The 14,278-nt window shown below is 30.3% G+C and overlaps 1 protein-coding gene across 3 annotated transcripts in view; it reads left to right on the top strand.

The window, feature by feature from the left end:
- LOC125876066 (defensin-like protein) overlaps positions 1–6,204 on the top strand; it is a 235,779-nt gene extending 229,575 nt beyond the window's left edge. For all 3 annotated transcript variants that reach the window (XM_049557178.1, XM_049557179.1, XM_049557177.1), the window contains exons 2-3: positions 5,396–5,464; positions 5,729–6,204. In XM_049557178.1, coding sequence (XP_049413135.1) covers positions 5,401–5,464; positions 5,729–5,982 — 318 coding nt within the window. In that variant the 5' untranslated portion in view covers positions 5,396–5,400 and the 3' untranslated portion in view covers positions 5,983–6,204. The remainder of the gene's footprint in view (positions 1–5,395; positions 5,465–5,728) is intronic.
- Positions 6,205–14,278: the final 8,074 nt, after the last annotated feature.

The raw sequence follows: 14,278 nt of genomic DNA, 5'->3' as shown, positions 1-14,278 counted from the left end.
TTTTTTTTTTTGTTAAAAAAATGTGTAATGAAATTTAAATAGAGGAACAATTTGAAAGAGAGAGAAAATACTTACGAACATAGCTACTATTATAAAATGATGCAATTCCTGGTTTAGCCAAAACTATAGAGAAAGTAGCCAAAAAACCAATAATAACAAGAAAAATATTTTTAGGAATTGCCATTTCTTTTCTAAATCTTTTATTTTATTCACTAATATATCTATCTATCCCAATAATCAACAACCTTTTTATAGTTTTTATCATCGGCTAAAATATGTAAGTTATTAAAAGAATAAAATCAATTAATTTATTATTATTGATTCATAGAGTAAGTAGTTAATAAAAAAATATTTTGACGATATCCAGGAAATTAATATAATTTATTAAGGTAGGTTAATTAATTATTACATATCAATTCATGTAATATGATAAGGATATTTCCTGTTTATAATTTGTTAATTTAAATTTTAATATTTTAACATAAATTTTCACATGACAATATTATATGTTGTTACTATAATTTATTTGGGTACCAACCATACAAGAAAATAATATTGGATATGAAGTTTATATGAAACTAGATAACTTTTAACATAATAAAGGCTGATGCGTCATACTTTTTTGGCCAGAAACCTGTCCCGTGCACTATGTTAGTTACTATTTAGAAGACGTGTATGTACTGTTTAGTTCTATTTAGTTTTATGGCCTTGTCAGCTTTCGTTGCTTAGATCAATTTTATTTCACTATCTTTCCCAAGAAAGAACTACCCTACAAACGTGGGTGTTTCACTCTTTTTTCGAAATCAGTAACTTGACCAACCATTAAAGCACCCATCCTAGCATTTAATGACCATCTGCAAATTCATATCAGCCCAATGTATCACCAACCAATCATTACTCCCTTACTTTTATCTAAAATACAACCCACCAGTGAGTAATACTCACGCCTATAGCCCCCCTTTTTTACTCTCAATTCCCTTTACACTTGCCACACAAATATATATCACTTATTTTAGATCATAAATTTTAAAAATCTTCATTTCTTTCTTAAATTCCGTGCTGAATCGAACTAAACTCATATAAAATGAAATGGAGGGAATAATAAAGTCCTTTTTGACATATATGTTAGGTTGTACATGTTATTAATAAAGTCCTTTTTGACATATATGTTAGGTTGTACATGTTATAAAGTTATTCTTCACAGAAAAATAAATGAAAATCAAGTACTACTAACATGTGATAAGGTTGTACATTTAAGACCATTTAGATTTTCCTGAAGAAAGTAGGAATGATATTAAACATTTAGTTTTGATTTCACACTTGATATTTGACATTCACAATAGGGAATGATTAAATTTGTATTCGTGTAGAGAGGTCTCACAGTAAAGAGTGAAATATTTTCTAACAAAAGCTACTTTACAACCATGGCTAGAATCTGAAATATCTAATGTACTCTGCCCCTATTAATTAAAGAGTGCTTTTTTACTTGAATATTAAAAATGTGTCTATTGGCAAACAATTAAGGAAAAAAGAATAAATATATCCCCGAACTTTCGTAAATGGTAAGCGTATACTCTTCGTTATAATTTTAGGACGTCAGTATCCTTGATGCCAAATTTTGGAGCATATCTACCCTCTACCCTTTAAGTTAATGGTGGTACACATGTCTCGATGTTAACCACTGACCTGATATTTGTTAAATTTTGGCCCAAAATTTAAAAAAACCACCCGAATTAGTCTAGAAACCCCCCCAAATACTTAATACCCAAACCCAAAAATATTAACCCAAATTCCCAAATCAATTCATTTAATTTCAAATTAAGCAACTTAAACACATGTTTAGCAGCATCTTTCACCCATCTTTCATCCCCAATCAACACTAAATCCTCCAATTTCTCCTCAACTTTCTCATAGAAGAGGAAGACCCATCCAATCATCTTCATCCCCAGAATCATCCTCCATTTTCTCCCCAACTTCCTCACAAGTGCCTTGACCCATTTACACATTGTTTGGATCATTGTTACCCATTGTTTCATAATGTATTGTATTGTATTGTACTATATTGTACTCTATTGTATGGTAGATACAATGTTTGGCTAGACTGTATTGTTTGTTGTTATTTAATAACATTTTAATTATTTCATTTGATTGTATCGTACTGTATTGTAATTTATAAATTACTAAAATATCCTTAATTATTCTAGGATAGGAGGTTTGACTAGATTTAAATAATATAAGATAAAGGGTAAAATAGTATTTTGAAATATTATGCAAAGATATAATTGGAAAAAGAAATTAAGTAACAATGGGAACACACCAAATCGATTGTTCCATAAAATAGGGGTTTTCATTGTTATGTAACAACGAAATTTAATAATACAATACAATACATTTTCAGTAACAATCAAAACAAACATTGTAGGTATAGTAACGATAGAATACAATACAATACAATGGGTAACAATGATTCAAACATAGTGTTAATCATTCTTTTTAACTAAATCACATTTTTTTGATATCTCAATGTAAATATCAAACATTCAAAAATAAGAAGAAGACATCATTGGCAAAGGCATATGAATAGTTATAAGAGAACAAGAACCAAAAAGTATCTTTCAAGAGATTATAAGAAAACAGAGTAAAAAATTACATATGAGATTTAGAAATACAGGAATATTCTCTATAATTTTTTGAATTCTTGATTTTCATGTATCTGCTCATCTGTTGTTGGCTCATTTCTAGTTCCCTGCTTCAATTTTTGCATTGACAAACAGGCGTATGCACAAAAGTTAGTGGAAATTGCAATCGCAAACTCAGAAAATGTTGAAAAATCAGACAATGAGATTTCTATTAACGTATCACCCTCCCCGAGGATATGGGGCATGAGAAGATTTCACCTATGTATTTTGGGGTTATGGGTATTATGTATTTGGGTGGGTTTCTATATTGATTCGGGTGGATTTTTTTAATTTTGGGCAGAAATTTAACAAATATCAGGTTAGTGGTTAAGATCGAGACACGTGTACCACCGTTAACTTAAAGGGTATATATATATGCTTCAAAATTTGGACGGCAAGGATACTGACGTTTTAAAAGTATAGCAAAGGGTATACGCATACCGTTTACGAAAATTCGGGGATATATTTGTCCTTTTTCCCAACTATTAATAGATGTACTCACAAAATAAAAAAAAACCAAGTATATGTATATAATGACCCGGAAGGTTAGTTTTGAAAATTTTCATAAAATGACCGTTTTACCCCTCACGATTGTTGTCACATTCGGGAAGGCCATATTGCTTTCGCAGCATTCGCATTAACACATGCCAGCTTGAAAAAGCAAGGTATTGGTCTCTTCGGTTGGACTCGCTTTTTTGACCGAGTTGTCGTGTTCGGGAAGCTCGCGTTCGCGAAAGCGACTCTTGGGAGTGTTTTGTCTAATATTTTAGGGTTTCTCCCCCATTCTTCATTTTCTAACTTTGGAAGCTCGGTATGTGTGATTTTAGAGAGACTTTTTCAATATCCATCGATTGGGTATCGATATCTAACAACCTAACTCATTTACCTATCATTTAAATACAATTTTAATAATCAAATCAAGGTTATTGAATGACAAATTTGGGGGGTTTTCAAGAACACAAGTTTTTTTTTGATAAATTGGTGAATAAGGGCTAATTATAGCATTATTTTTGAAATGGTTTTAACCAATGATTTTCAATTGCTTTGGATAACATATTTATGTAATAGTTTCCAGATTCAAACCTCATTTTCGAAATCAGGTTTTTGGTTCGATTTCACCCTATTTTCCAAATTACATGATTTTAGTGTTGTTTGTTTCGAAATATTTTTATGATTACTTTACTGACTAGTTGTGTTGATTCGGTTACCGCTCAATGTTAGGACGTACATATGTATAATATTATTTCAACAAAATTTATCACAATTTACAGAGTAGGTAGGTTTAATAAGTTTTTTTTTTTACTTGAATGTTAAAAACTTGTCTATTGATGCACTGGAAAATAAATAAAAATAAAGTACTACTAACATGTGATTCTGTGATTTTGGCATTCGGTAAGGTTGTACGTTTAGGATCATTTGGATATTCATCAAGAAAGTAGAAATAATATTAAATATTTATTTTTAATTTCACACTCGATATTTTGACTCTACCACTATGACATAATTAAATTTGTAGTCATATGGAGAGGTCTTACATAATAAAATATTTCCGAACAAAAGCTACTTTATGGCCATGCTTCAAACTCGAAATTTCTAATGTATTATGCCCCTATTAATTAAAGAGTGTTTTTTTTACTTTGGATATTAAAAACTTCTCTATTGGTAAACTACGAAATAAAAAAAAAAACGTATATGAAAGGACGATTTCGTACTAAAGATTCAAATCTGAGATATCTCTTCTATTTGAGCGGACATATTAAGAGTGCAAACAACTAATAATTGATTTCCAAAGTAAATTGCAAATTAAAATTACGATATATATAACATAATATACTTCATGCTTTAATTTTTAAATGTAGCACCCCGTATATTTTAAGGCGACTAACTCACTAAGTCGAAGATGTACGAGGCAAAAACTATATTTTTATCATCTGACGTTGTTCGTTGATGCAGAGTTGTCGAGTGAATTAGGTTTGAAATAAGTGATCATAGTCACACAGTATATATGAATCTATAATGTAGATATATAATAGGAAGAGAGAAAATGTAGATATTACTACAAGTTATATGTTTCAGTTGATGACCATGATCACTGGGTGAAATTTGTTAACGTAAATCTAAACTAATGGAACTCCAAAATAAGTACTTGACATTGAATGAAATATCACTTAGAAAAAAAAAACTTGATGACCATGAGGATCATGCTATTTTTTATTTTTTTTCAAATCCAATAAGTAGCTTATTTGGTTGACTATATGAACTTTGAACTTTTTACCTTATTGGTGACAATTCGATTTTCCACCTTATAATTTCCTATACTATTTCTCCTTCCTCTATCCTACCCCCAACTAAAAAAGAAAAAAAAAAGAAAAAGAAAAGAGGAACAATGTTTGTCAGAGGTCCCTAGTACTCTAAATTGCAATCTTTCTTTATTGGTTATGATTCGATTTCCCTGTATAATCACCTACCTCAATTAGTATATTATTTTTTTCCAAAAAAAGAAGAACATGTTTATTGTGTTTCTATTATATATCCAAGCATTAAACAACAATTACTTCACATATTGTTGGACCACTAAATTTTAACTTTTTTGTCTTACTCTTATTTCACTGCCTATAAATAACCTCCATTGTGTTATTTGTTTATTCACAACTCTAAATTACAATCTTTCTTACTATTAAGAAAAAAACATTTCCATTATTTTTTTTCACTCATCAATTCCATGGCTCGTTCCATTTGCTTCATGGCATTTCTTGTCTTGGCAATGATGCTCTTTGTTACCTATGGTTTGTCTTCATCATTTATTCCTCTAATTAAAACATCATAATAGAAAAAATGTAACCAAGTAGGCAGCGAACCGTTTGAATAAAGTCTAAAGAATTATGAATTGATACATGCTTTTAAAGTTATTTGCTATACGTTACGTTTGACAACTATGATAAAACCCTAAAATAATTTATTTGTTTATATTTCTCTAAAGACTATACAAACAATATTTCTTTCGATTTCGTCTCTCTCATGTTATTCTAACTATTTTTGAATGATTGTAGAGGTACAAGCTCAGCAAATTTGCAAAGCACCAAGCCAAACTTTCAAAGGATTATGTTTTACCGACTCATCATGCAGAAAAGCTTGTCTCACAGAAAACTTTACTGGTGGACATTGTAGCAAACTCCAAAGAAAGTGCCTATGCACTAAGCTATGTGTATTTCACAAAATTTCAAATGAAGTTAAAACAACTTTGGGTGAGGAAGCAAAAACTCTAAGTGAAGCTGTGCTTGAAGAAGAGATTATGATGGAATAATTAAGTGAGATTAAATAAGGATTAGAGTGTCAAAACAAAATTAATAAAGTGTTGCCTTTTCTTAAAAGGGTAGCTTATAATATAGTGTTATATTGGCCTTTAGTAGCCATTTGACACATTAAATAAGTTGTGACACATCATTAATCCTTTGGAATCTTGTATCAAGTTTATGTATGTTTTAATTAAAAATGATCGACTACGGTCTTTAATTTTATGTATGAACCATGAATTACGCTTATTTGATCACTTTATGTCACGATTCATTTTCAAAACTAGCCAAGATATCTAGTTATGAATGAAATATAGACTGATCTTAAGCAGGATGTAGCCTTCAAACATATGCGTACATGTGTATAAAGTAGAGTACTATTTAACTTCTATTTTTATGGTTTGATTTGGGCAATCAGATTAGGTTTAAATTCATATTAATTTGTAGGAGAAATTTCACACTAAAAGGTAAAACTCTCTATAATAAAGATTACTTTACTTTGGATAATGATGAAGGAGTACATAATATCATGAATTCTTATTGCTGAATTTATATCTAATCTTATCAGCTTGATGGGCACTCAGATTAGGTTTAACATGATAGTACTTGAACAAAATTTGTATGACTCCTTATTTGGTGCTCCTTTTGTTTCTGTTTTTGGCTTTTTTCTCAATTTAAGTGGCATCATAAAAAATTTAGAATTAAAATCTTCTTCGTAATCAATATTTCTTTATAGTCTTTTAAATAGTTAATTATTATGATTTATATTATTTTTACGTATTTAGCTTAAAGCATTTGTTTTTGAATTCATAATCAAAATTTAGAAGTTTGATGTCATGTTTTGATGGTATTATGATTGTATGTTGTATCTTAGTCTTAAAATTCGATGATCAATCTGCTATTGCTTTATTAGAGGTAATACTTACATGTCGTGTCATCTTTTCTATTGGGATATCTCCATTTTTTTGTGATTGTAATTTTTGGCTTAGATTTTGATTTTCTAGTTTTGGTTGCTTGCACTAGAATTTTTTCTATAGTTTTATGTAAATATAAGGCATTCTCAACAAACAAAAAAACATGTAAATAAGGACCTGCCCATTAATGGTTGCTAAATAGCACAAAGATACCAAATAACTAAAATATTATCTAAATGTTATGATTACTTTATAGGTCAATTTAATGCATTAACGATGATTCGTGTTTCTCGAAATATGATTAAAGAACGCTTTGTTAGATGGCTAGATATAATGACACTTTATAGGTCAATTTATTGCATTCACATGATGTTTACCTGGCAATTTTTGTTATGCAGAGATGATGCTGACCAAGCAATATAAAGTCCATAGCACGTTGATATTATCACATTGGGTTGACATAATCTTTTGACGTTATTTGAATTCATAATTTTCGATATTGAGTATAGAATAAAACAAATTTTTTTTCTATAATATTATTATTTGTCTGAATATTTAATTGTAATTATAAAATATTATTATACAGAATCTTGAATATCTTAGTGAAATGTTAATGTAAAAATTATACAAAATGACTATATATGTAAGAATCTATAAAAAAAAATTAGAGCTGGACTCATAATTTTATTAGTCTTAAATTTAAATTCTGAATCCACTTAATTAAGATTATTTTATTAATTTCTGATTTATGTGGGTAGCTTGTTTAATTTACTGATAAGAAAATAAAATTAAATTTCAAAGATGTGTCTTACGGTAAATATATCATTTCAAAAAAGGTTTTTTTTTTTTTCACTTGAATGTTAAAAACGTGTCTATTGATTTATTAATAAATAAATAAAAATATAGTACTAGTAACATGTGATTCCGTCATTTTGGCATTAAATAAGATTGTACATTTAGGATCATTTGGATATTCATGAAGAAAGTAGGGATGAAATTAAATATTTATTTTTGATTTCACACGTGATATGACACTCGCATTAGGATATGATTAAATTTGTATTCATGCGGAGAGGTCTCACATTAAAGGGTAAAATATTCCCTAAAAAAAGTTAATTACTTTACAACCATAGCTCGAACTCGAAAATATTAACTCAAATTCACAAATCAATTCACTTAATTTCAAATTAAGCAACTTAAACACTTGTTTAGCAACATCTTTCACCCATCTTCATCCCCAATCAACACTAAATCCTCCAATTTCTCCTCAACTTTCTCATAGAAGAGGAAGACCCATCCAATCATCTTCATCGCCAGAATCATCCTCCATTTTCTCCTCAACTTCCTCACATGTGCCTTGACCCATTTAATCTTTCTTTTTAGCTAAATCACATTTTTTTGATATCTCAATGTAAATATCAAACATACAAAAATAAGAAGAAGACATTAATGATAATGACATATGAATACTTAAGGGGTATATATGCTTCAAAATTTGGACGGCAAGGATACTGACGTCGTAAAAGTATAACGAAGGGTACACGCATACCATTTACGAAAGTTCGGGGATATATTTGTCCTTTTTCCCAATTATTAATAGATGTACTCACAAAATTAAAAAAAAAATCAAATACATGTATATAATGACTCAGAAGGTTAGTTTTGAAAATTTTCATGAAATGAACGTTTTACCCCTCTCGATTGTTGTCCCATAATTTTTGAAAGTTTAGTAAAAAGTTGTGGTTTTAGATGTTTTGGAGTTTTGAAAGGCTTAAGTTGGTTAAAAGTGGTTTTTAGTGTCAATCGGAGTTTCGTGTCTTGGAATGTAATTTTATTTGTTCCATTAGCTCCGGAATGTGGAGTTTGGTCTAGGAGAGTTGTCGGTTTTTGATTCGGAGTTGTTTTGTGGATTTGAGATGTTAAGTTGGAAGTTTATGGGATTTTAGCTTTTGAGTTGACTTTGGTCAACATTCGGGATTCGGATGCTCGAATCAGATTTCTGAAAGTTTTGTTGAATTTGTTGTTAGGTCTTAGGGAAGTCTTGGTTGAATTTTTAGAGTTCCAGAGATTAGTTTGGCTTTTTTAGGTGTTTTGTTGATTTTTACGACTTTCACGGGTTTCGAGTCAAGGAGACCTCAGATTCATATTTTGATGGTTTGTGTGTACAAGATTCCAAACGAATCCCGAGGGTCCATTTATAGATTAAAGAGTTGGGTGTATTTTCTGATATCCGGTGTCCCTCGCATTCGGGAGAGGTGGGTCGCTTTCGCGAGCATCGTGTTAGGGAGACTCTAGTCGCGTTCGCAAGGGGTTATGTGTCTATGATCCTCACATTCGAGAAGGCCCTATTGCTTTTGCAACGTTAGCATTAACAAAGGCAAGCTCGAAAAAGCAAGGTTGGTCTCTTCGGCAGGACTCACTTTTTTGACCAAGTTATCGCGTTTGTGAAGCTCGCGTTCGCGAAAGTAAGTCTTAGGAGTGTTTTGTCTGAAATTTTGGGGTTTCTCCCCTATTCTTCATTTTCAATCTTTGGAAGCTCGGTATTTGTGATTTTAGAGATACCTTTTCAATATCCATCGATTGGGTATCGATATCTAACTACCTAACTCATTTACCTATCATTTAAATACGATTTTAATAATCAAATCAAGGTTATTGAATGACAAATTTGGGTGGTTTTCAAGAACCCAATATTTTTTTAATAATTGGGTGATTAACGGCTAATTATAGCTTCGTTTTCGAAATGGTTTTCACCAATGATTTTCAATTGCTTTGGGTAACATATTTATGTAATAATTTCCAGATTCAAACCTCATTTTCGGAATCAGGTTTTTGGTTCAATTTGACCCTATTTTCCAAATTACATGATATAAGTGTTGTTTGTTTCGAAATCTTATTATGATTACTTTACTGACTAGATTGTGTTGATTCGGTTACCATTCGATGCCAGGTCGTACATATGTATAATGTTATTTTAACAAAATTTATCACAATTTAAAGAGTAGGTAGGTTTAATAAGTTTTTTTTTCACTTGAATGTTAAAAACTTGTCTATTGATGCGCTAAAAAATAAATAAAAATAAAGTACTACTAACATGTGATTCTGTGATTTTGGCATTCGGTAAGGTTGTACGTTTAGGATTATTTGGATATTCATCAAGAAAGTAGAAATAATAGTAAATATTTATTTTTAATTTCACACTCGATATTTTGACATTAGCACTATGACATAATTAAATTTGTATTCATGTGGAGAGGTCGTACATTATAAAATATTTTCAAACAAAAGCTACTTTACGGCCATGCTTCGAACTCGAAATTTCTAATGTATTCTGCCCCTATTAATTAAAGGGTGTTTTTTTTACTTTGGATATTAAAAACTTCTCTATTGGTAAACTACGAAATAAAAAAAAAGTATATGTAAGGACGATTTCGTACTAAAAATTCAACTATGAGATATCTCTTCTATTTGAGCGGACATATTGAGAGTGCAAACACCTAATAGTTGATTTTCAAAGGAAATTGCAAATTAAAATTATGATATCTATACCATAATATACTTCATGCTTTAATTTTTAAATGTAACACCCCATATATTTTAAGGTGACTAACTCACTAAGTCGAAGATGTATGAGTCAAAAACTATATTTTTATCATCTTACATTATTCGTTGATGTTGAGTTGTCGAGATAATTAGGTTTGAAATAGGTGATCATAGTCGCACATTATATATGAATCTATAATGTAGATATATGATAGGAAGAGAGAAAATGTAGATATTACTACAAGTTATATGTTTCAGTTGATGACCATGATCACTGGGTGAAATTTTTTAACGTGAATCTAAACTAATCGAACTCCAAAATAAGTACTTGACATTGAATGAAATTTCTAATAGAAAAATAAAACTTGATGACCATGAGGAACATGGAAAGAAAATATTAGTTCTAATTCATCGCTACAGGGACTGCTGTCTACGTCAATCCAACCTTTCTTTTCTTAATTTTTTAAAAATAATTTGTTAATTAAATTTAAATTTTAATAAATGTTAACATAAAAATTGGTGAATATTAGATTTGGCCTCATAATTTTATTAGTCTTAAATTTAAATTCTTAATCCACTTAAGAATATTTATTTAATTCTTATTTAAGTGGGTAACTTGTTTAGTGATAAGAAAATAAAATAAAATTTCAAAGATGTGTCTTACGGTAAATATATCATTTCAAGAAAGGTTTTTTTTCACTTGAATGTTAAAATTGTGTCTATTGATATACTAATAAATAAATAAAAATATAGTACTAGTAACATGTGATTCTGTCATTTTGGCATTAAATAAGATTGTACGTTTAGGATCATTTGGATATTCATGAAGAATGTAGGGATGATATTAAATATTTATTTTTTATTTCACATACGATATTTGACACTAGCATTAGGATAAGATTAAATTTGTATTCGTGCGGAGAGTTCTCACATTAAAAGGTAAAATATTTCCTAACAAAAGTTACTTTATAACCATGGTACAAACTTGAAATTTATAATGTACTCCCACCCTATTAATTAAAGAGTGTTTTTTTTTTCTACTTTGGATATTAAAAACTTGTCTTTGACAAACTATGAAACAAGAAAAAAATTAAGAACATGTCAAGATAATTTCGTACTAAAGATTCGAAAATTTATTGAAGCTTGCGGCCGTTCTTCGTCATATATGTACGTCTTCCCCCTAATTTGTTTTTAATTATTTAGGGAAATAATTGTGAACTGGGTAAGGGTATTAAGTAGATTATATATGGACTTGACCCATTAGCCATCAGCTTATAAAAATTAGTTATTTAATAAATACTCACCAACTAAATATTTGTAATTAAACAAATAGCCCAAAAATGACCTTCCGGGTCATTACAATTTTATATGACTTATTTTCCTTTTTTAGTCCGTCCCAAAAAGAATGATAAATTTCTATATTAAGTAACAATTTAACTTTAAAATGCTCATTTTACCTTAATGAAATGATTTATACACACACAAATATATATCACTTATTTTAAACCATAAATTTTAAAAATCTTCATTTCTTTCTTAAACCCCGTGCTGAATCAAACTAAACTCATATAAAATGAAATTGAGGGAATAATAAAGTCCTTTTTGACATATATGTTAGGTTGTACATGTTATAAAGTTATTCTTCACAGAAAAATAAATGAAAATCAAGTACTACTAACATGTGATAAGGTTGTACATTTAAGACCATTTAGATTTTCCTGAAGAAAGTAGGAATGATATTAAACATTTAGTTTTGATTTCACACTTGATATTTGACATTCACAATAGGGAATGATTAAATTTGTATTCGTGTAGAGAGGTCTCACAGTAAAGAGTGAAATATTTTCTAACAAAAGCTACTTTACAACCATGGCTAGAATCTGAAATATCTAATGTACTCTGCCCCTATTAATTAAAGAGTGCTTTTTTACTTGAATATTAAAAATGTGTCTATTGGCAAACAATTAAGGAAAAAAGAATAAATATATCCCCGAACTTTCGTAAATGGTAAGCGTATACTCTTCGTTATAATTTTAGGACGTCAGTATCCTTGATGCCAAATTTTGGAGCATATCTACCCTCTACCCTTTAAGTTAATGGTGGTGCACGTGTCTCGATGTTAACGACTGACCTGATATTTGTTAATTTTTTGCCCAAAATTTAAAAAAACCACCCGAATTAGTCTAGAAACCCGCCCAAATACTTAATACCCATAACCCAAAAATATTAACCCAAATTCCCAAATCAATTCACTTAATTTCAAATTAAGCAACTTAAACACTTGTTTAGCAGCATCTTTCACCCATCTTCAACCCCAATCAACACTAAATCCTCCAATTTCTCCTCAACTTTCTCATAGAAGAGGAAGACCCATCCAATCATCTTCATTCCCAGAATCATCCTCCATTTTCTCCTCAACTTCCTCACATGTGCCTTGACCCATTTAATCTTTCATTTTAGCTAAATCACAATTTTTTGATATCTAAATGTAGATATCAAACATATAAAAATAAGAAGAAGACATTAATGGCAAAGACAAATGAATACTTATACGAGAACAAGAACTGAAAAGTATCTTTCAAGAGATTATAAGAAAAACAGAGTAAAAAATTACATATAAGATTTAGAAATACAGGAATATTCTCTATAATTTTTTAATTCTTGATTTTCATGCATCTGCTCATATGTTGTTGGCTCATTTCTAGTTCTCTGCTTCAATTTTTGCATTGACAAACAGGCGTATGCACAAAAGTTAGTGGAAATTACAATCACAAACTCGGAAAATGTTGAAAAATCAGACAACGAGATTTCTATTAACGTATCACCCTCTCCAAGGATACGGGGCATGAGAAGATTTCACCTATGTATTTTCGGGTTATAGGTATTATGTATTTAGGCAGGTTTCTAGATTGATTCGGGTGGATTTTATAAATTATGGGCAGAAATTTAACAAATATCAGGTTAGTGGTTAAGATCGAGACACGTGTACCACCGTTAACTTAAAGGGTATAAATATATATATGCTTAAAAATTTGGACGGCAAGGATACTGACGTCCTAAAAGTATAACGAAGGGTAACGCATACTATTTACGAAAGTTCGGGGATATATTTGTCCTTTTTCTCAACTATTAATAGATGTACTCACAAAATTAAAAAAAAATAAGTACATGAATATAATGACCCGGAAGGTTATTTTTCAAAATTTTCATAAATTGACCATTTTACCCCTCTTGATTGTTGTCCCATAATTTTTGAAAATTTAGTAAAAAGTTGTGGTTTTAGAAGTTTTGGAGTTTTGAAAGGCTTAAGTTGGTTAAAAGTGGTTTTAGTGTCAATCGAAGTTTTGTGTCTTGGAATGTAATTTTATCAGTTCCATCAACTCCGGAATGTGGAGTTTGGTCTAGGAGAGTTGTCGGTTTCTGATTCAGAGTTATTTTGTGGATTTGAGATGTTAGGTTGGAAGGTTATGGAGTTTTAGAGTTTTAGCCTTTAAGTTGACTTTGGTCAACATTCGGGGTTCGGATGCTCGAATCAGATTTCTGAAAGTTCAGTTGAATTTGGAGGGTGATGTTAGGTCTTAGGGAAGTCTTGGTTGAATTTTCAGAGATCCTGAGATTAGTTTGGCCTTTTTAGGCGTTTTGCTGGTTTTTTGCGATTTTCATGGGTTTCGAGTCAAGAAGAGCTCAGATTCATATTTTGATGGTTTGTGTGTACGAGATTCGAAACGAATCCCGAAGGTCCATTCTAAGATTAAAGAGTTGGGTGTATTTTATGATATCCGGCGTCCCTCGCGTTCGGGAGAGGTGGGTCGCTTTCGTGAGCATCGTGTTAGTGAGACTTTGGTCGCGT

This window comes from Solanum stenotomum, chromosome 9 (assembly GCF_019186545.1).
Source record: "Solanum stenotomum isolate F172 chromosome 9, ASM1918654v1, whole genome shotgun sequence".
NCBI classification, from domain to species: domain Eukaryota; kingdom Viridiplantae; phylum Streptophyta; class Magnoliopsida; order Solanales; family Solanaceae; genus Solanum; species Solanum stenotomum.
This window is presented reverse-complemented; position numbering and strand designations above follow the sequence as displayed.